Source organism: Pantherophis guttatus, chromosome 7 (genome assembly GCF_059756535.1).
Source record: "Pantherophis guttatus breed Tessera chromosome 7, ASM5975653v1, whole genome shotgun sequence".
Taxonomy (NCBI): Eukaryota; Metazoa; Chordata; class Lepidosauria; order Squamata; family Colubridae; genus Pantherophis; species Pantherophis guttatus.
This window is the reverse complement of record NC_142069.1, coordinates 87,576,695-87,599,595: the sequence shown is the minus strand read 5'-3', so window position 1 is coordinate 87,599,595 and position 22,901 is coordinate 87,576,695. Positions and strand designations below refer to the sequence as shown.

The window sequence follows — 22,901 nt, the reverse complement described above, 5'->3', positions numbered from 1 at the left end:
AAGATAGTACCGTGTTTCCCCGAAAATAAGACCCTGCCTTATATTTTTTTGAACCCTGAAATAAGCGCTTGGCCTTATTGCCATGTACTCAAAAGCTCGATTGGGTTTATTATCAGGGGTTGGTCTTATTTTGGGGGAAACAGGATAGTTGTTCTGACTTTATCACTGTGCTTTTTTCGAAATACTTTTCGGGAATGTTTGAAGCAATCGCTTTTCCTTCAAATATTACGTTCCTTCAGCCCTGATTGTATTGGACTGGGCTGTAAATAAACTCAAAGTAATCAGCTCCGATTTATTTTAAGACGGAGAAGCAGCGTGGCTTCTCTCCAAGTAACTGCTCAGAAAAAAAGATTGGTTTTTCATATCTTGTCTTAATGCAAAGCTTACGTTATGAACCGCGGTGGCGCAGTGGTTAGAATGCAGTACTCCAGGCTACTTCTGCTGACTGCTGGCTGCCTGCAGTTTGGCAGTTCGAATCTCACCAGGCTCAAGGTTGACTCAGCCTTTCATCCTTCAGAGGTCGGTAAAATGAGGACCCAGATTGTTGGGGGCCATATAGGCTGACTCTCTAAGGTGCTTATAGAGAATTGGAAAGTACTGAAAAGTAGTAGATAACTCTAAGAGCTATTATCCTCCCTCCCTCCATCCCTCTCCCTCCCCTGCGTTCCCTTCCCCTCACTTCACTTCACTTCTTCCTTCCTCCCTCCCTTCCCTTATCTTCCCTTCCCTTTTTCCTTCCTTCTTTCCTTCCTTCCTTCCTTCCTTCCTTCCTTCCTTCCTCTCCCTGCCCTGCGTTCCCTTCACTTCCCCTCACTTCACTTCTTCCTTCTTTCCTCCCTTCCCTTATCTTCCCTTCCCTTTTTCCTTCCTTCCTTCCTTCCTCTCCCTGCCCTGCGTTCCCTTCACTTCCCCTCACTTCACTTCTTCCTTCCTTCCTCCCTTCTCTTATCTTCCCTTCCCTTTTTCCTTCCTTCCTTCCTTCCTTCCTTCCTTCCTTCCTTCCTTCCTCTCCCTGCCCTGCGTTCCCTTCCCCTCACTTCACTTCTTCCTTCCTTCCTCCCTTCTCTTATCTTCCCTTCCCTTTTTCCTTCCTTCCTTCCTTCCTTCCTTCCTTCCTTCCTTCCTTCCTTCCTTCCTTCCTTCCTTCCTTCCTTCCTTCCTCTCTTATTCCTTTTCTCATTCTTCTTCCTGGTGGCCCGGTGGTAATGCAGGATTGCAGGCTAATTCTGCCCACTGCCAGCAGTTTGATCCTGACCGGCTCCAGGCTGATTCAGCCTTCCATCCTTCCGAGGTTTGGTAAAATGAGGACCCAGATTGTTGGGGGCAAGAGGCTGACTCTGTAAACCGCTTAGAGAGGGGCTGTAAAGCACTGTAAAGCGGTATATAAGTCTAAGTGCTATTGGTATTACTTTGCAAGAGAGGAACGGAAGAAGCCAGAGAGGAAAGTCTATCAAACTGTATTGTTAAACATCAAGCGAATTAAGTCTTCAGAAGAATACATGAAGGGTGCATTTTTGCTGGAGATAAAGAATGGATCTGAACAATTTCCGTCGTGATATGAAGGCATGTTTTTCAGAATAAACTTTTCTCCCAAAGAAGAAGAGAAAATATACCACAGAATGCTCAAGCAATGCTTTTTTAAGAATAAGAATAAGAATAAAAAAAAACACCACAATATTGGATTGGAGAATGTGACAATAGGGAGTCAGTTACAGGCAGTCCTTGACTTATGACCTCAACTGAGCTTAAAATTTCCATTGCTAAGCAGAACAGTGATCACGTGTCGCTGCAGCCATCATAAATATTGTCAAGTGTCTGAATTCTGATCACGTGACCATGGGGGATGTTGCAATGGTCATAAGTGTGGAAAAACGGTCATAAGTCCCTTTTTTCACTGCCGCTGTAACTTTCAAAACGGTCGCCAAATGAACGGTCGTAAGCCGAGAACTACCTGTAACGTTAACCTGAACGCTATTCAAAAGAAGCAATGATTGGCCCAGAATTAACCAGCTACCACCTAGTTAATTGTCTAATTAAATATCTAATTAAAAATTAGATGAGTTTGGCATTGAACTGATATTGATAACTGATAGATTAGCAGTTCTCTTCTGAAAATATATATATATAAATCTTCTTTTGTCTCCAGATCCCTCCTGACATTGGATTCCTGGAAAACTTGACATCTTTTGATGTTAGTTACAATCCAGCAATCCGGTGTTTTCCAGATGAAATGGGGAAATTGTTGAATATATGGGATCTTCCTTTGGAAGGATTACATCTTAACTTAGATTTTAAACACGTGGGAGACAAAGCAAGGGATATTATCCGGTGAGTTTGTTTTGACTATTCTTTCTATGGCTTTGGGTGGCTATTTTCACTGGAAAAACACTGCTAATAACAGAATAACAGAGTTGGAAGGGACCTTAGAGGTCTTCTAGTCCAACCCCCTTCTCAAGCAGGAAACCCTATATATGTGATGCTGTGGCACGCAGAGTCCTCTCTGCAAGCAAGCGAGCTGTCGCCCAGCTCAGTTTTACCATGTATGCGTGCGCCTCTTACCAGCCAGCTGATTTTTGGGATGCGTGGGGGAGGTGCATGTTGTAGGCGTGTGTCATATGTGGGGTGTGTGCACACATGTGCGAGTGGGCGGGGTTGTGCGTGCAACAGGGTGGCCTACTAGGCTCAAAACAGGGCATGGGGGATACGGTCAGGGGTGAAATGTAAAATGTGTTACTACCGGTTCTGTGGCTTGGTGGTGGTGGGGAGTTAATGGGACTGGGTGGGCGTGGCAAACTTTTTTTTTTTTTTAACTTTTCAAAGCATTTTTTCTAATGCTTTGAAAAGCCTCTGCCGATCAGGCAACTGAGCTGGGATCGTCAGAGAGACTTTTCAAAGCATTTTTTGTACCACCTCTTCGGCCAAGAGGTTGCAGAAAAAAATGCTTTGAAAAGCCTCTGACGATCCCAACTGAGCCGCACGATCATCAGAGGCTTTTTTTTTTTTTTTACTTTTAAAAGCATTTTTTTGTCGGAAGAGGTTGTAGAAAAAATGCTTTTAAAAGTAAAAAAAAAAAAAAACCTCTGATGATCGTGCGGCTCAGCTGGGCATGGTGGGGGGAGGGGGGCACAGGGAGTTTTGCTACCGGTTCTCCAAACCACCAGCCGCCATCGCTCCTGGTCCGAACCGGGAGCATTTCACCCCTGGATAGGGTGCGCCCTCCCCCGGCCTGTTTTTGATCCCAGGAGGCTGCAGGGAGGCCTACTGGGCCCAAAATGTGAGGTGGGGGGTCGTGTGCGCGGAGGGTGGGGGGAGCATGGGGGAGTCACGTGCCCATACGCAAGGGGAGTGTGGGGGGTGTCATGCATGCATGTGCGGGGAGCGTATTACATTATGGGTGCCGGCACATGAGAAAAGGTTAGCTATCATTGCTCTATATCATTCCAGACAAATGGTTATCCAACCTCTTCTTAAAAACTTCCAGTGTTGGAGCATTCACAACTTCTGGAGGCAAGTTGTTCCACTGGCTAATTGTTCTCACTGTCAGGAAATTCCTCCTTAGTTCTAGGTTGCTTCTCTCCTTGATTAGTTTCCATCCATTGCTTCTTGTCCTGCCTTCAGGTGCTTTGGAGAATAGCTTGACTCCCTCTTCTTTGGGGCAGCCCCTGAGATATTGGGACACTGCTATTGTGTCTCCCCCTTTTTCATTAAATTAGACATACTCAATTCCTGCAACCGTTCTAATAAATGTTCACGAGTTGGCAGAAGGCTTCACGGTGTAAATCAGGAAATGATAGAGCCTTAAAATAGTTCTTTCTCTATTTTTTCATTATATGTTTCCCTTTTATTTTCCTCCTTGTCAGCTCACTGATATGGTATCCCTTTTTTCCATCTAGTCAGGGCTGGGCTGCTGGGGGTTTTGCAGGGGTTCGGGAGAACCTCTAGCTAAGATTCTGTGCAGTTCGGAGAACCCCCAAATCCCACTCCTGGCTGGCCCTGCCCACTCCGCCCCACCCCTCCCAGGAGTCCCCACGCGGCCCGTTTTGGGTGCATGTAAGTGCAGGGCGCACATGAAGGCTCGGGGAGAGTGAAAAACGGGCCTACTGGAAGTTTGGGGAGGCCAAAAACAGGCCTGTTTCCGGCCTCCAGAAGGCCTCTGGAGGCTGGGGAGGCTGTTTTTGCCCTCCTGGACGCTCAAGGAAAGCCTCCAGAGCCCAGGGAGGGCAAAAACGCCCCCCCCACCATGGTGCAGGAGGCCAACTAGGCCACGCCCACCATGGCCACACCCACCCAACAACCGGGCTGAGAGAACCCCTTGCTAAAATGTTTGAAACCTACCCCTGCATCTAGTTATCAATTGTCTTGGCAGTTGAACAAGTCTGTTTGGATGGTTTCCTTCCCCGAAATATTTTTTACCAAGAAAAGAAAACAATTATTTTTTTTTAAAAAAGGCAATTCTGTAATTAAAACGAACCTTTCCGTCTCTTTTTGCCAGGTTCCTCCAACAGCGTTTAAAGAAAGCTGTCCCCTACCATAGAATGAAACTCATGGTTGTTGGAAACGCCAGCAGCGGTAAAACAACCTTGTTACAACAGCTAATGAAATGCAAGAGGCCAGATTTGGGACCCCAGAAGCCGACCATCGGAATTGATGTGAATGACTGGAAGATCCCCCGAAGAGGCAAAATCAAGAAAGATACGGTTTTAAATGTCTGGGACTTTGCAGGTATTTTCTCGCGCCCGCAGGGGGGAACAAACGCAAAAACGGTTATGAGAATAGCAAGAGCGATCGCACTTAGACTTATATACCGCTTCGTAGCACTTCTGTTATGACCTAGGCAAAAGCACAAAGCAGACTCCTTGTCTCCCAACAAAACCCCTTTTTATTAAGCTAGTGTGAATTCCTCTCATTCACATCCGGCAAACAGTCTTTCCAGGGTGAATTTACAACCACAGACCTTATCAGGCTTGGAGAGCTGCCAGGCCGATATCTTCCAAATGCAATGCTGTGCAAGAAAAGACTTGGCAAGGAGTCTCTGAGAGTCACAAAAAGATCTTCACACTAATGAAATGAACTAATTATCTCCTGCAAACGCCCCTCCCCTTTCGCTCCTCTTTATTCCCTACGGGAGGGGCCATTCACTGTCCACCTGTGCCTTTACTCCTGAGTCGGCCCTTGTTTCTTAGCTGTTCCCTTCTCCTAGCAGTTCTGCGCATGCGCACATTGGGAACAGGCTCCAGCTGTTCTTCAGCCCCACTTATCTCCGACTCTGAAGGTAGCTGATAACAGTCGGATGGCCCTGGCCCTAACTCTGCCTCTGACGCAGAGCCCTTATCAGAGCCTTGCCCAGACTCAAGGACTGGCCCATGTTCCTCCCCAACCTCCTCACTGTCCTCCCCAAACTCCTAACAGAGCTGCCAGCTCTGCTAACGGTCAACTAATGGTCAGCATTAAGTTGGTGCTAATTGAGAGTCAGTGGTCTTCAAGAGAAGTAGGACTTAGACTGCTTGTGACGACACAAAGATTCCAGACTGATTCCTCTCTTGACTCCGCCCCCACACGCTGCTTGTGACGGGCCACGACGTTTCCTCCCTTCGTGGAGCTGGGATGGGCGTGGCCCTCACGTGACGCACCCGGCCCGCGGGCCGCCAATTGTGACACCCCTGTCCCTACAGGAACACAGTTTTGTTTGTCTAAACTTCTAAAGTTTGAGGAAACGTTCCGTTTTAACCATGTTCCTCATATAGCGTTTGTGTTGGGGGTGTGTGAGAGAGAGCAAATTGGAAAACCGACTGTTTCCTCACGATCTGTAACATTTTGTTCTGTGTCTATGAACCAAATGAAACAATTTAAACTCTGTTTAAATTCTCTTCTCCCTTTGGTGAGAATTGGAGGTCATGGAGAGCGTACGTGGGCATACATGCCATCTGCCAATTACTGCTGTACTTGCCTTTCTGCAGGCAAAGAAGAATTCTATAGCGCTCATCCCCACTTTATGACTCAGCGAGCGCTGTACCTCGCGGTGTATGACCTGAGCAAAGGAGAATCAGAAGTGGATGCCATGAAACCATGGCTGTTTAATATCAAGGTAACATATTTACTGATCTTTTTTCTTTTTTAAAAAAAAGCAACTGATACGATAGAAAATTTGTCAGGTGCAAATAACCGGGAGCATTCATCGAGTTCAAATCAGGGAAAAGTTTATTATTGCTACCTGTGCACAAGTATCTAGTCAGCTAGCTGTCAGGCTTCTGATGGATGCCCTAATTAAATCGTGAGTCTTTTTTTTTAAAAAGTTCTTTATTTTTTTAAACAAACAAACATTTAATAGATCAGTCATTCCTTCCATGTGACATCTCGGTGTTGTCTCCAATAGTTCTTTTTGTTGTTTCTTCTATCTTTTTTTTTATTATTTAAAAAGTTTTAACAATCATTACAACAATTTGGCGGTATATAAATTGAAAATAAATAAATAAATAAATAAATTTTTCCCCCCTCCCAACCCCCCATCCCCCCTCTCCCTCCAACCCCCCCCGACACCCCCCCGCCCCGGATTTCCCAGAGCAAAAACAGGGTATAGCATAACAAACATAAGCTAAAATAGGCTAACTTTCTGTGGTCTCCAAACTCCCCCTTGCTCTTTAACTCCCCTTTCAACTAACTAAACGTATTCAAAAAAGAAAATATAGATTTCATTCATAAGCTGTTTGAAACTTTTTAGTCCGATATTTGTTTTGAATATAGTCAATCCATCTTCTCCATGCCAATATATATCTTTCATTTGAATGGTCCTTCAAATACGCTGAAATTTTAGCCATCTCTGCTAAATTCGCTACTTTTAGTGTCCATTCTTCAATAGTAGGCAAGTCTTCCTTCTTCCAATACTGCGCCACCAAAAGTCTGGCTGCTGTTATTAAATTTAAATCAACTTAGTCTCTATAACATTACAATCTGTAATTATACCTAACAAGAAGAACTGTGGAGTAAATTTTATCTTCTTTTTGAGAATATTTTGAATAATCTACCATATTTTTATCCAAAATGCCTTAATTTTTTTTACATGTCCACCATATATGATATTACGTGGCATCATCACATTCACATCTCCAACACTTAGGTTGCACACATGTTTCTTGTTTCTTCTATCTTCATTCTCGCCCACTCCATTACAACAATTCATCACTAACAGAATATTCTGATTATAGCATTTTTATACATAATTATTAATTTACTTATTTGTATCTCTTCTCTAACCAATGGTAAAATTGATTCCATATCTTAAAAGTATTCTGAATCTTCTCTTTCTTTAATCATCAGAGTCAAATCTATTCATTTCTGCACAGTCTAAAATTTTTTTAATTACTTCTCCTTCCAAAGGTATTTTCTCTGCTTTCCCATATTGTGCATAAATAATCCTTGCAGCTGTTGTTACATGTATAATCAAGTAGATATTTTCTTTACTAATTTTTTCTGGGAGGATACCCAATAGGAACAGCTCTGGTGTTTAAATCAATACGTTGTTGTATCATTTCTTCCAGCCATATCTTAATTTTATTCCAATAATTTTTAGCTTCTGAACATGTCCACCACATATGAACCTGGTAACTGGTGACATTTTCAACATTTAGCTGATATATCTTTAAACATTTTTGCCAGTTTCTCAGGGGGCATATGCCATCTATAAAGCATTTTATATTGTTAAATCATGAGTCTTGAGCTAAGCTTCAAAAGAAATCCAGTTATTTATTAGAAGCTTCATGTCGGCTCGTTCCCAAGTGTCATTAATCACATTAGCCAATGGAGCAATTTCGAGGGTTGTAGAGGTCACTCCCCTCGGCTGCTGTATATAACCCTGGGATACAGCCTTGAGAAGAGATAAGCACGGAATGTGCATCTGTCTTTGGCTACTGTGCCATTTCCCCGGTTTCCCATCCCCCCCTGGCCTATGGCAACTTAAGAGCAGGCCAGGGATGCTTTGCGTCAAAGAATTTGAGACTTTTCTTTAAGTCAGAGGTGTCAAACTCGATTTCTTTGAGGGCCGCATCAGGGTTGTGTTTGACCTCGGAGCCAGGGGGCGTGGCCAGCTCATCATCCATTTTCGGCCGCGATGGCCTCCTGCAGCCCTCTGCCAATGAAAACAGAGTGGGGCTGCCCTGGAAACTGCGAAGGACCGGCCCACATTGCCAGCAAAAATGGAGCTCGGCCGCATGGGGTCCCCCCACGAGCTCCATTTTTGTTGGCAGAGAGCTGCAGGAGGCCATCATGGTCCAAAATGGTGGTTGGGGGGGGCACTGGCAGAGGCACTGCGGGCCGGTCCTTCGCTGTTCCCAGGGAGGCCCTGCAGGCCAGATCTAAGCATCCCACAAGCCAGATCCAGCTCGCGGGCCTCAAGTTTGACACCCCTGGTTTAACTAATTAAGATTTTATTCCCCGTGTTGCTTAAAGCTGGCCTGGTGGTTAATGAGAATTCTAAACTGCTTGACAAATCTCGGGTGACATTCTGGTTGCCAGGTGGCTAGGACTGATGATAATAGAGTGGAATAAAACCAACTGCACAAAAAAGGATGGCGATTGGAGAAGAGCCTCGATCGAGAACTCTGCCACTTCTGTTTTATAGACCCGAGCATCTTTCTCCCCTGTGATTCTCATCGGGACTCATTTAGACATCGCGAACGAGAAGCAGCGTAGAGCTTGCATCAGTAAAATCACCAAGGAGCTGATGAACCAGAAGGGATTTCCTAAAATCCACGACTATCACTTTGTGAACGCTACAGAAGAGTCGGAGTCCATGGCTAAACTTCGACAAATCATCATCAAAGAATGCCTGGATTTTAAAGTAAGCCATTTCGCTTTAATGTACAAGTATAAATAGCGCTTAGACTTATATACCGCTTTACAGTCCTCTCTGAGCGGTTTAGAGAGTCAACCTATTTATTATTTATTATTTATTTATTATTTAAATTTCTATACCGCCCTTCTCCAGAATAGGACTCAGGGCGGTGAACAGCCAGAATAAAAAACAATACATACAAAATTTAAAAACAATTTAAAATAATTAAATATTATTGGCCGTAAATTAAAATAACCCAATTTAAAAACAATTTAAAATTAACTCAAGCCAGCCCCGCTAATTGAAATAAATGGGTTTTCAGGGCCCGACGAAAAATCCGGAGGTCTGTTATTGTACGTATCTCCGGGGGGAGGTTGTTCCAGAGGGCGGGCGCCGCCACAGAGAAGGCTCTCCCCCTGGGGGTCGTCAGCCGACATTGTCTGGCGGACGGCACCCTGAGGAGGCCCACTCTGTGCGAGCGTACTGGCCGGTGGGAGGCTATTGCCCCCGACAATCAGGGTCCTCATTTTACTGACCTCGGAAGGAAGGAAGGCTGAGTCAATGTTAAGGATATATTTGTGAGATAACCAGGACAGGTTATGAAGCAGAGCGTAGAGTTTTGCACACGGAAACGGAGCTGAGAGTAATTGTGAACAAACTGCATACAAACTGGTTTTTAAAGTAGTTTATTTATAGAGCAAAGCCAAAGCATAGTCTTTTGCCAATCCAAGTCTTAGCCATGCATAATCAATCCAGAGATACAAAACTTCTTACCGGTTTGTATAACAATACATGAATCATCCCGGAACGATATAAAAACAGTTCATAAAAGCAGTAATGAATAAACCATGATCAAATTGACCATGTAAAGAGATCAAAGATATTTACAACATAGCAGCAGGTAACAATATGGTGTAATGTCCACATGGTGTAATGTCCACACTGACCACAATCAAGCCCTCCTTAAATACAGTTGCTACAGAGCTCATCCAATCAGGATGCAGAATGACTCAGCAATACTCTTAAAGCTATATTATACATATTCATACTATAAACATATAATGTTGGCTTATATATATCCTGGACAACTAGTTAGGCAATGACCATTTCCTAACAGTCAACCTTCAGCCAGTCAGGATTGAACTCCTGGCTGTGGACAGAGTCAGGCTGCAATACCACATTCTAGCCATGCACCAACACTGGAGGTTTTTAAGAAGAGATAAGATATGACTTATCTAGCAACTGCTTATTGACTAAGGTACAGTCAACCAGATTCACACCAGATTGTAAAGCCACGAATCATAGTTTACAAAACACAAGAGCTGGATTTGCATGGCACCCTAAACCAAAATGAAAACAAGCCACCTTATGGCTTGCTTTGAATGCCTGGTCTTTCTCAATGGCTCAATCTTTTCAATATTCAGGAAGGCAAAGATTTTTCAAGAAGAGTTTGGACAACGATTTGTCTGGGTTAGTATAGGGCCGTGATGGCCCTATACAGGTGGCATGCGTAGCCGTATCGATGGGCACGCGAGCTTAGCTCCTTTTTCGGGCCTTCTGGGCCCACCAGAAGTAAGGAAACAGGCTGTTTCCTGCCTCTGGAGGACCTCGGGGGGGGGGATTGTGGGGAAGGCCCGTTTTTCTCTCTCCCCAGCCTCCAGAGCCTTTCTAGGAGTCTGGGGAGGGCAAAAACTGCCTTCCCTATCCCCCCTGGAGGCCAGAAACAGCCCATTTGCCAACTTGCGATGGGATTGGAAGTTGGCAAATGGGCCGTTTTCGGCCTCCGGAAGACCTCCCAGAGGGTGGGGAAGGCTGCTTTCACCCTCCCCAGACTCCTAGAAAGGCTCTGGAGGCTGGGGAGAGCTAAATATGGGCCTACTGTGCCATCACATGCCAGGAGCGTGAGGAGTGTGGGGGATCGCGCATGCATGCGTGGGGGCAGGGCACATAGAATTATGGGTGCGGGCACGTGCGCGCGACCCCCCTCTGCTTCTGGCATACGATGGCAAGTACAATTCATCCCTAAGGAACTCATTGAAATAGTTGAACATTGATTGATTGATTGATTAATTGATTGATTCAATCCATTCATTCATTCATTCGTTCGTTCATTTATTTCCCCCCTGCAGATCAGAGACCAGCCCGTGATTGGCCAGTTAATTCCAGACAGCTACTTAGAACTTGAGAAGAGCATTCTAGAAATACGCAAAACTTTGCCGGCTGAATTCCCCGTGATTGGCCAGAGTCAGCTTTATGAATTGGTGCAAGAAAAGCAGCTGCAATTGGACGAAAACGAGCTTTCCCACGCTGTGCATTTTCTGAACGAATCGGGTAAAAATATGGCCGTTGGATTGGGATAGTCACTGGCTCCGCCGTTCCTTTTTTCATTGAACAAAAAAGTTACGCTGAATTGGGCAGTTTGCTTATTTTATTCGATTGTTGTCCTGCTTTTATTACTTGATAAGTTACTCAAGGAGGCCAACAAATATAGTCTGCATCCGGTTTTGATCACCACACTATAAAAAAGATGTTGAGACTCTAGAAATAGTGCAGAAAAGAGCAACCAAGAGGATTAGGGGGCTGAAGGATAAAACATATAAAGAACGGTTGCAGGAACTGGGCCTGGCTAGTCTAGTGAAGAGAAGGACCAGGGGAGACATGATCGCAGTCTTCCAATATTTGAGGGGCTGCCACAGAGAGGAAGGGGCTCAAGCTATTCTCCAAAGCACCTGAAGGCCAGACAAGGAATAATGGATGGAAACTGATCAAGGAGAGATTCAACCTGGAAATAAGGAGAAATTTCCTGACAGTGAGAACAATCAACCCATGGAACAGAAGTTGTGGGAGCTTCATCACTGGAGGCTTTCAAGAAGAGACTGGACTGCCATTTGTCAGAAATGGGGTAGGGTCTCCTGCTTGGGCGGGGGGTTGGACTAGATGACCTACAAGGTCCCTTCCAACTCTGATTCTATTCTATTCTATTCTATTCTATTCTATTCTATTCTATTCTATTCTATTCTATTCTATTCTATTCTATTCTATTCTATTCTATTCTATTCCATTCCATTCCATTCCATTCCATTCCATATTTTCTATTCTATTCTATTCCATTCCATATTTTCTATTCTATTCTATTCTATTCCATTCCATTCCATTCCATTCCATTCCATTCCACTCCACTCCACTCCACTCCACTCCACTCCACTCCACTCCACTCCATTCCATTCCATTCCATATTTTCTATTCTATTCTATTCTATTCTATTCTATTCTATTCTATTCTATTCTATTCTATTCTATTCCATTCCATTCCATTCCATATTTTCTATTCTATTCTATTCTATTCTATTCTATTCTATTCTATTCTATTCTATTCTATTCTATTCTATTCTATTCTATTCTATTCCATTCCATTCCATTCCATTCCATTCCATTCTATCCTCCTCCCATTTTCCCAACAACAACAACTCTGTGAGGTGGGTTGGGCTGAGAGAGTGTTGGGATCCTCCACTGAACAAGGGATAATGAATTTTAAAGTACAGGCAGTCCTCGGCTTACAACAGTTCCTTTAGTGACCGCTCAAAGTTACAACAGCACTGAAAAAAGTGACTTATGACCGTTTTTCCCCACTTAACAACGGTTGCAGCATCCTCCCATGGTCAGAATCTTGGAAATTGACTCATCTTCACGACGGTCGCTGAATCTGGCTTCAGTGGGGAAGCCAGATTCACTTAACAACCGTGTGGCTGCAGTGATTCACTTAACAACTGAGGGAAGAAAGGTCGTAAAATGGGGCTTAACAAATGTCTCACTTAGCAGCAGAAATGTTGGGCTCGGTTGTGGTCGTAATTCGAGGACTACCTGCAATAAACCATATTATTGTTAAAATGTTCCTTACGCACTGATATAGATAGATAGATAGATAGATAGATAGATAGATAGATAGATAGATAGATAAATATATACACTAAGCGGGCTATTTTTTAATTTATTTATTTAGGTGTCCTGCTCCACTTTCAAGATCCAGCACTTCAGCTCAGAAATTTCTATTTTGTCGATCCCAAATGGCTGTGCAAAATCATAGCCCAGGTCAGTCTCAAATGCGGTTCCAATCCAGGTTTTCTGGATTGCCCCATTTTATTTTAATTTCCCCTTTTTTTTTGCCTCTGAACGGTTATTTCTCTCTTATCTCCTAGGTCTCAGATTTTTTTTCTATACGATAATTTAGTTTATTCGAGGAAAGTTAAAATGCCAAACACCAAAATACAGATGGTCCACGACTTAATCTATTCTCTACTTCCCAAGTCCCAGCTGATCGGGAGGAAATGGGGATTTTGCAGTAACCTTCCCCTTGAGTGAGGTGGGAATGGGGATTTTACAGTATCCTTCCCTTGCCACGCCCACCAAGCCACGCCCACAGAACCAGTAGTAAAAAAATTTGAAATCCACCACTGGACGTTACAATTGTACCTTATGATTTATGATTTATCCCTTTTATGACTTACGATTTATCACTTTGTTCATTGCATGTACTCTGAGAGCTTACTAACCGGAGACAGATTCCTTGTGTGTCCAATCACACTTGGCCAATAAAAGAATATTCTTCTGATTTTTATTTGAAAACGAAGCGAGAAGCTTGGCGGGTGACACGATTTTTAAACTAAGCAAATCATCGTGAGGTTTTGTGAGACGGATTTCTCTTCCGTAGATCTTGACGGTGAAGGTGGATGGCTTTACGAAATACCCGAAAGGGATCATAAAGCGTTCGGATGTGGAAAAATCCCTGCTAAAGAACAGTAAATTCCCTGAGATTTGCAAGTGCCAATACTTCAAGCTTCTAGAGAAATTCCAGATTGCTTTGCCGTTAGGAGAAGATCAACTGCTTATTCCGAGCAGGTAAATCAAAAATTTAAAATTGATTGTTACATGGGCATTTGCCGGGGGAGGGAAAATGTGGGAAACAAGTAACATCTCACACATTATGACTTCGTTAGAGAGGATGTGAATTATTACTGTACTTTTCGGAGTATAAGACACACTTTTTTCCTCCGTAAAAGAGGGTGAAAATATCGGTGCGTCTTACACACCGAATATAGCCATTTTTTGGCCTCTCGAAACCCCGCCCTGCACAGCCCGTTTCGTGCAGAGGGTTTGGGGGCTGTTTTTGCCCTCCCCAGCCCCCAGGAGCACTCTGCAGGCCTCCCAAACCCTCTGCACATCCCGTTTTTGTGAAAGGAGGCCTGCAGAGTGCTCCTGGGGCCCGGGGAGGGCAAAAACTATTTTTTCCCTTGTTCTTCGAAATCTTGGTGCGTCTTATACTCCGGTGCGTCTTATAGTCTGAATAATACGGTAAATTTGCAGGTCTTTGGTGCTTCTGAGCTTGGTTGTTTTCTTGTAGATGTTTTGCGACCCGACTAGGTAACATCATCAGCGCTTGAAGGGAGTGAGGTTTGCTCTCATTTTATGAATTTCCCTGTCAAGGCTGCTGGGAATGGTCTTGGTGATCCCTTACTCTTGTTTACTGTTAGTTTATTTGTCCGAGTTGGTAGTTCCTTGCCTCCTTTGCTTCTTGATTGTTGGAAAAGAAACAAAATCCCAAAATACCTGCTCACCAACAATCAATACACAGAGGAGCAAAGATTAACCCTAAGATTAACAGGAGACCAACAATTGATGCAAACAATACAAACCTCACTTCCTACTAGCACTGATAATCAGAGGTGGTATTCAGCCGGTTCGGACCAGTTCAAGGAAACCGGTAGCGGAAATCGTGGATGAGTCTGCCCACACTCACCCCCACTCCCGGCTCTATGCTGTCCTATTTAGTCACGTTTTTGAGGCCGGGCACATGCATGGAAGGCCCGTGCGAGAGCAAAGCACATGAACGGAAAGCCAGGCGCATGAGTGCAGGTGGCAAAAGTGAGCAAAGCATGTGTGTGCTCTCATATTTTTGGTGCTGGGCGAACCGGTAGGTAAATTATGTGAATTCCACCTCTGCTGATAATGTTATCTAGTTTGGTCCAGTGGTGAAATCCAATTTTTTTTACTACTGGTTCTGTGGGTGTGGTTTGGTGGGCATGGCAGGGGAAGGATACTGCAAAATCTCCATTCCCTCCCCACTCCAGGGGAAGGATATTGCAAAATCTCCATTCCCACCGCACTCCAGGGGAAGGATACTGCAAAATCCCCATTCCCTCCCCACTCCTAGGGGAAGGATATTGCAAAATCTCCATTCCCACCCCACTCTAGGGGAAGGATATTGCAAAATCTCCATTCCTACCCCACTCCAGGGAAAGGATACTGCAAAATCCCCAATCCCTTCCCATTCCAGGGGAAGGATATTGCAAAGTCTCCATTCCCGCCCCACTCTGGGGCCAGCCAGAGATGGTATTTGCCAGTTCTCCAAACTACTTAAAATTTCCGCTACCGGTTCTCCAGAACCTGTCAGAACCTGTTGGATTTCACCCCTGGTTTGGTCATGAACAGGGGTGGGTTCTAAATTTTTTTACTACCGGTTCTGTGGGCGTGGCTTATTTTGTGGGTGTGGCTTGGAGGTCATGTGATTAAGTGGGCGTGGCTAGCTGGTCAGAGTCATTTCTGGAAGGTCCTCACACTTACGACTAGTCCTCGCACTTACGACCCGGCTCATTTGTTTGCTTTTAACACTGATCAGCTGTAGGACGGCCCTTTGAAGCCCCGCGGCAAGAGTTTAACCAGTTTTTTTCCCTCTAGTCATCAGCTGGGACTCAGGAGGCAGCAATAGATTGGGGGTGGGACCAAATAAAAGGTAAGAATAACATGGGGGGGTGGGAGGGCGGGGGGGGAGAACCGGTTCAGTGATGTCATATCGTCACCACTACCGGCTCGGCCAAACCGGACAGAACCGGGAGGAACCCACCACTGGTCATGAAAACATCTGCCAGAAAACCACCAAGCTCAGAGAGTGCCAAGGAATCCCCAGTCCAACCTTGAGCTACAAATATTCTCCTTTATCGGTATGTTGGTAACCATTTGCTTTCTTTAAATCGTAATACATGAAATGGCTATCCGCAATAGGTAAAAATCTAGACTGGAAATTTTAGGTTTCCACTGGTGAGGGAGTCAAGAGAGGAATAAGCCTAGAGTTATTACATTGCCACAAGTTCAATTCAACCCTGAGCTACAAAGATTCTCGTCTATTGTTTAATTTGTATCAGGGGGTCACCCAAGCAAATTTGCTACCATTTGTGCAATGATCCCAAGGTGTACAATAAACCACAGGAACTTCTTAGGGATGCTTGCTCATTGTTATAAAGTCAGCCAATAATGATAACTCAAAGAAGATACTTTCTACCTTTTGACTGGCATCCCACTGCCGACTTGGGGAATGAAAAATTCAAAAAAGTGGGAAATGGCTCCCTTTTAAAATCTTTCTTTCTTTCTTTTTTTTCTCTTTAAGCTTGTCAGATCAACGGCCTGTGATAGAATTGCCTCACTGTGAAAACTCTGAGCTTATTATAAGATTGTACGAGATGCCGTATTTTCCTATGGGATTTTGGTCCAGGCTAATTAATCGACTGCTTGAAGTGTCTTCGTACATGCTTTCCGGAAGAGGTACAAGAATGGAAGGAAATTAGCTAAATCTGTACAAGGGGCCTTTGTTGTTAGGAAATTAGCTGAGTTACCACAGATTTCGTGCTTTTAATTCAGCGATTGGGATTTGGTTTTAAAGTCACTTACGTGGTTGCTTAATCCGCGTTAAAGTTTTAGCGTGAGGTCTGAGACACTGTAGGCTGAACTAGTCGTGGGATTCAGACGGTTCGTACTGGTTTGGGTGACCTGCTTGTGGGCATCCTATTTAGCCACGTTTTCTGAACCGTGTACATACATGCAAGCTGCACACGTGAGCAAAGATAGTGTGCACACGCACGCACTCATGTTTTCGGTGCTGGGCGAACCGGTTGTTAAATTATATGAAACCCACCTCTGGGCTGAGCCAAATTTGATACAGAAAATATTGCTTGCATTTGTCCAATTTCAATGGGAATTACTTTCAGGTACAGATTAATGTCCAGGCTGTTATATGAAATTTTGGAATTGTTATCTTGGTTTCGTTGCAAAGGATCTTCCGACAGAAAGACACGTCTATGGATTGGAGGTGTTGGATAGGAGATAGGTAGATAGATTATGAATATTTATAAATGCAAACTCATTTAAGGGACTTTATTTAGGGATCTGGAACACATGTGTTACTTACCCAAGGCATCTTATGCTTGGAATCTAATACTGTAAAGGTTCTAAGACATCTAATGCTTGGAATCTACCATGAAGGTTCTAAGCCATTTTCTGCTTGGAATCCTAATATTGTGAATGTTCCAAGACATCTTATGCTTGGAATCCTAATACCGTGAAGGTTCTAAGCCATTTTATGCTTGGAATCCTAATACCACAAAGGTTCTAAGCCATTCTATGCTTGGAATCCTAATACCACAAAGGTTCTAAGCCATTCTATGCTTGGAATCCTAATACTGTGAAGGTATAGAGAAGGATCTGGAGCCAGTTGAGAAAGAAAAACAGGCCTACCGGGCCATCGCGTGCCAGGAGCGGGGGGAGGGGGGCAAGGGGGGGTTCGCATCCGTGGGGCGGGGTGCATAGAATTATGGGTGTGGGTACGCGCGCGTGCGAACCTCCCCTGCCCCCCCTCTTGGCACGCGATGGCAAAAAGGTTAGCCATCACTGACCTATACCATTTCAGAGAAGTGTCTAGACCAGGGATGTTAAATTCAATTTCATTGAGGGACGCATCAGGGCTGTGGTTGACCTCGGGGGCTGGGTGGATTGTGGCCAACTGGACAGGCATGGCCAATTGGGTGGGCGTGGCCAGCTTGACGCCACTCCCCAAACTGCTGGCATGTTTCCTCTTTGCATTGGGTAGACCGGGCCCAAACGATGCAGGCCAACCCCTTTCATTTTCCAAGACGGCTGTGTGGTCCAGATCTGACCACATTTCAGGCCGGATCCGGCCCACGGGCCTTGAGTTTGACACCTCTGGTCTAGACTCTTCTTAAAAGCCTCAAGTGCCCACAATTTCTGGAGGCAAGCTGTTCCACTGGTTAATTGTCCTCACTGTTAGGAAGTTTCTCCTTAATTCCAGGAGTCTATAGTTAGTATAGGCTGGAAAAGTCGTGTGTGAATTTACAATGGACGGGGAAAAAACATTACGGACGTAACATCCTTCTATTTCTTCTTAGAACGAGCTCTTCGTCCGAACAAGATGTATTGGAGGCAAGGCATATATCTGAACTGGTCTCCAGAAGCTTACACCCTGGTGGAATCTGCAGTTCTGGAAAACAATCTAAACAGCTTTCTAAAAATCACGGTCCCTTCTTGCAGAAAAGGTTAATACGTGTCCCAACCTGGAGGGTGCGGGGAAATTAAGATGTTGTCAGCCACTGGCCCCCTTCAGAGGAGGAGGAGGCATGTGAGTCAGAGTCAGCATCAAGGCAACCTTGGAGCTCCGAGGGGGAAGAGGGAATGGAGCTGGCAGAGAGAGAGAGAGAGAGGCGGAGCCTGGGACGTCCGTCAGCCCTTAGATGGAGAGTCAACAGCCCCCAGGTCTGGATGTGGCTGATGAGGAAGAGGAGGAACAGCTGGGTCCAGTGCCTGACGCACAGATGCGCAGAAACAGAGGAGAGGAGAGCAGTGGAAATCTATGGGCCAGTCCTTGGGACGGAAGAGCCACAGCTGCTAAAGAAGCCCCACCTTAGCTCGGGGGATAAAAGGCAGGGGGCAGAGATAAATAGATGTGGCAGACAACTCTTCATCTCCCGGCCGGACGAACTTGTTAGCTTGAGAGAGAAACTTTTTGCCGGGGCTGCCGGCGCTCCTAATAAAAGAATCTTTTAAGTTCACTTCAGAGGGTTTGTCGTGTTTGGGGAGCTGGGTCAAAACATGTTGTTGGTTCTGCGGAACCAACAGAACATTTCAGCGGAAAATGTCGTAGTGTATTTCTAACTACAGATGCAGCAAACCACAATTTTTAATCCTCTTTCTCCCCCTCCCTCCCTCGGTCCCTTGACTTTCTGAAGGTTGCATCATTTTGGGGCAAGTTGTAGATCACATCGATTCTCTTATGGAGGAGTGGTTCCCAGGTTTATTGGAAGTAGATGTTTGTGGCGAAGGAGAAACGCTGTTGAAAAAATGGGCCTTGTACAGCTTTGAGGATGGAGAGGAACATCAGAAAATATTGCTCGATGACCTACTTAAAAAGGCAGAGGAAGGTAGGTTTACTACGGTATTTCGAGCAATCCATTCCAAAATACTTTTTCGGTCTACTGCAGAGGTGTCAAACTCAAAGTCCCCGGGCTGGATCCGGCCTGCGGGATGTTTAGATCTGGCCTGCAGGGCCGGGCTGGAAATAGCAAATGACCGCCCCGTGGTGCCTGTGTTAGTGCCCCATTTTCAGCCTGGGGTGTCAGAGTGGCAATCAGCCCCGTTACCTTCCTGGGGTAATTGCCTGAGTTAGAGTTGGATCATGGCATTTTCCTTGTGTATACTTTTGCAAGAAAATAAACCTGAAGATATATTTTCTAAGAAAAACTCATTTATTTGTTATAAAGAAAATAAAACATCTCACTAGTCTAATTAGTTACATCTTGGCAACGTTCCTGCCGGACCGCTCTTGGCAGGAGAACAAAGAAAGTTTTAGAAGGAGAAGGAATGTAGACATGCGCAGTTAGCTTACTGATAAGAAACTTGGCAAGCTACGGTAAGTCTGAAAGTCCAAAAATAATAGCTCATCTGGTAAATACAAAAACGCAGTGACATGAACGGCCTACTGCAGCACTCTGCCAGCGAAAATGGGGTTCTGGGGGCCCTGTTGTGACCTAGGCCCAAGTAGTTATTACCAGACACAAACAGTCCTAAACAAACATATTTTATTAGAACAGCTGAGAATTACTTCATTCTCAGCTTACTCCAAATTAAGTCCAAAACAAATCCTTCATAAACAGTCCTTCGGCCTTATCGCCAACCTTTGTCTCCTGTTAAAAATACTTATTGTTATGTAAATTGGAAAAATGGAAAATAAATTTTTTTAAAAAAAAGAATATTCGATTTTGTCCATTCATGTAGCATGAAACTGCTTATATGTTGTAGTGACTGCATAGGGGTGCATGTATGTACATCCTGATCCATTTCTCCGTATAACCTGGAACTGTTGGAGTTAAAAGTTTATCTTATGTTACTGAAATGAGCATACCATGATTATTTTTTTTTAATTGAGGGGAGGAGATAACCTATATTCCCAAATGGATCATGGTAGCTATGCATCCGTATGATTGTACATTGATCACATCATTTGCGGAATGGTGTCATTACATAAATGACATAAATTACAGTGGAATTTGGTTTGATGCGTCAGAGATTCAGAAAGTAGAAGTCCTACACAGGTGGGTTTCACATAATTTTACCACCGGTTTGCCGCGCACCGAAAATGTGAGCGTGTGCGGTGTGCATGCATGCACGTGGCTTAGAAAACATGGCTAAATAGGACGGCATTGTGCTGGGGTGGGTGGGCGGCCACTCGCAGGTCGCCACTCGCAGGTCTCCCAAACCGGTCTGAACCGGTCTGAACCGGCTGAATACCACCTCTGGTCCTAGAATATTAGTTTGCTTTTCCGTTTTATCGGTTACATTTCCATATCTATTCTTCTTTATCCATCCAGGTGACCTCTTAATAAATCCAGATCAACCAAAGTCTACCGTTCCAATAGCTCAAATTGCTCCCGATTTGATTTTGGCCGATTTACCTAGAAACATCATGTTGAACAATGATGAACTGGAATTCCACCAAGCTCCAGAGAACCTTCTCGGTAAAGAGAATCATTGGGTTGCTTCCTACAGCTAAGAAAGACGAACGCTTCTAGGAAAGATGAATAAACGAGTTTGTAACCAAAGCCCCTTGAGGTCAAAAGACTTTGTTTAAATTAAATTAGGAATCTTAATGTAATACTCTGTTTCCCCCCAAATAAGACATTCCCCTGATAATAAGCCCAATCGGACTTTTGGGTGCATGGCAATAAGGCCAAGCGCTTATTTGAAGACCCTGTTGTTCCGCCAGGCCGGGCTATCAACATAATAATTTTAAATTGGGGTATTTTAAATTTTTGGGGTTTTAAATCGGCCAAATCTATTTAATTATTTTAATTTTTAATCATTGTTGTGTCTTGTGTTTTTAAATTGGCTGTACACTGCCCTGAGTCCTTCGGGAGAAGGGCGGTATAGAAATAGAAATAAAAAATTATTATTATTATTATTTCAGGGTTCAAAAAAATATAAGACAAGGTCTTATAGTTGGGAAAACACAGTATCTATCTATCTATCTATCTATCTATCTATCTATCTATCTATCTATCTATCTATCATCTATCTATCATCTACCCTGTTTCCCCCAAAATAAGACACCCCCTGATAATAAGCCCAATCGGGCTTTTGAGCGCATGGCAATAAGGCCAAGCGCTTATTTCAGGGTTCAAAAAAAATATAAGACAGGGTCTTATTTTCGGAGAAACACAGTAATTGTTTATTAACAAAGTTGAGGACGATTTTTAAATGCTGCATTAGACCCTGGTAGTGATATTCCTGAAGTACAATAAAAAATAGCAATGTTTTAATCTAATTGGTATTGTTAGAAAGGTTTTATGAGGTTAGGGATTTCATTCAGCAGGTAAGGTAGAATTATTTTGGGATCCCCTCAATACGGATACTAAAACCTAGAAGAACCAATCTAGAAGAAAAGATAAATTTTCTAACTGTGAGAACAATTAAATCAGTGGATTGAGTTTCTTCCAGAAGTTGTGAGTGGTCCATCACTGGAGGCTTTCAAGAAGAGATTGGACAGCAGTTGTAAGGAATGGTATAGTCTTCTGCTTGAGTAGAGTGAGGGGGGTTGGACTAGAAGACCTCCAAGGTCCCTCCCAACTCTTGTTATTTTGTTATTCGGTATATTTTACAAATCCAGTCTTGCTGGTTTGAGGGGAATTCCACCAAATTAAAAATCAATTATTTCAGCTATGATTTCTTAACTTAGAATACGCTGAAAGGGTGTTTCAACTACATCTGCAATTATTCTCCTATAACAGTGATGGCTAACCCTTTTGCCATCGCGTGCCAAAAGTGGGGGGGGAGTGCAGTGGGGTCACACGCACGCGTGCCCACATCCATAATTCTATGCACCCCCCCCTGTGCTCCTCCCGCTTTTGGCACGCGATGGCACGGTGGACCCAGTAGGCCCGTTTTTTGCTCTCCCCAGGCTCCAGAGCCTTTCTAGGAGCCTGGGGAGGGCAAAAACGGCCTTTCCCCCCCTCCACTCCTAGAAGCCCTCTGGAGGCCGGAAACAGTGTGTTTCCTGACTTCTGATGGGCCCAGAAGGCCCGAAAATCAGCGCACGCATGCATGCCAGAGCTGAGCTCGCGTGCCCACCGATATGGTTCCACATGCCACCTGTGCCAGAGGTTCGCCATATGAATTCAGGAAATGTAACCTATTTTTTTTTAAAAAAAACAAAAACATTGTCTCATATTTTCTGTCGGAAAGGTGATGGTGGCTTTGGATCTGTGTACCGTGCGGTTTATAACGGCGAAGAAGTAGCTGTAAAGGTTTTTAATAAGCACACGTCCCTTAGGCTGCTGAGACAGGTGAGTCAATTCGCAGTCTGTGAATAAATCAATAAAGCCATAAATTACTTGCGATTAGAAATCACAAGGGCCCGGATTGCGCAACTTAATTAATGGCTACTGACCTTGTAGCCGACAGGGATCATTCATTATTTCTTGCAAACATCCACATACAGGTCACACCATTTTCAACAGCGGCCTATTGTTGCATTATTCCAGAATAAAAAACAAGGGTTTGCTTATTGGGTTTTTTTTTCCCCCTTTGCTGATTTTGGGGAATCATTTATTTTCAACTTTCACATTTTTTGAATGTCTGCTTTTTCTTTTGTCGGTTGGAAAGTCTTATCAGTTTCTCTGAAACGGTTTGCGACGGTTCGGATCCGTGAGGCAGAGACTTGGCTGGAGAAATCTGTCTCTAAC

General features: G+C 44.2%; 1 protein-coding gene across 1 annotated transcript in view; it reads left to right on the top strand.

The window, feature by feature from the left end:
- LRRK2 (leucine rich repeat kinase 2) overlaps window positions 1-22,901 on the top strand; it is a 102,270-nt gene that overhangs the window by 59,786 nt on the left and 19,583 nt on the right. Inside the window, exons 28-39 of the mRNA XM_087873378.1 lie at window positions 2,147-2,328; window positions 4,493-4,722; window positions 5,958-6,085; window positions 8,615-8,833; window positions 10,957-11,158; window positions 12,827-12,915; window positions 13,535-13,722; window positions 16,265-16,419; window positions 18,057-18,203; window positions 18,894-19,085; window positions 20,532-20,678; window positions 22,402-22,502. Coding sequence (XP_087729504.1) covers window positions 2,147-2,328; window positions 4,493-4,722; window positions 5,958-6,085; window positions 8,615-8,833; window positions 10,957-11,158; window positions 12,827-12,915; window positions 13,535-13,722; window positions 16,265-16,419; window positions 18,057-18,203; window positions 18,894-19,085; window positions 20,532-20,678; window positions 22,402-22,502 — 1,980 coding nt within the window. The remainder of the gene's footprint in view (window positions 1-2,146; window positions 2,329-4,492; window positions 4,723-5,957; window positions 6,086-8,614; window positions 8,834-10,956; window positions 11,159-12,826; window positions 12,916-13,534; window positions 13,723-16,264; window positions 16,420-18,056; window positions 18,204-18,893; window positions 19,086-20,531; window positions 20,679-22,401; window positions 22,503-22,901) is intronic.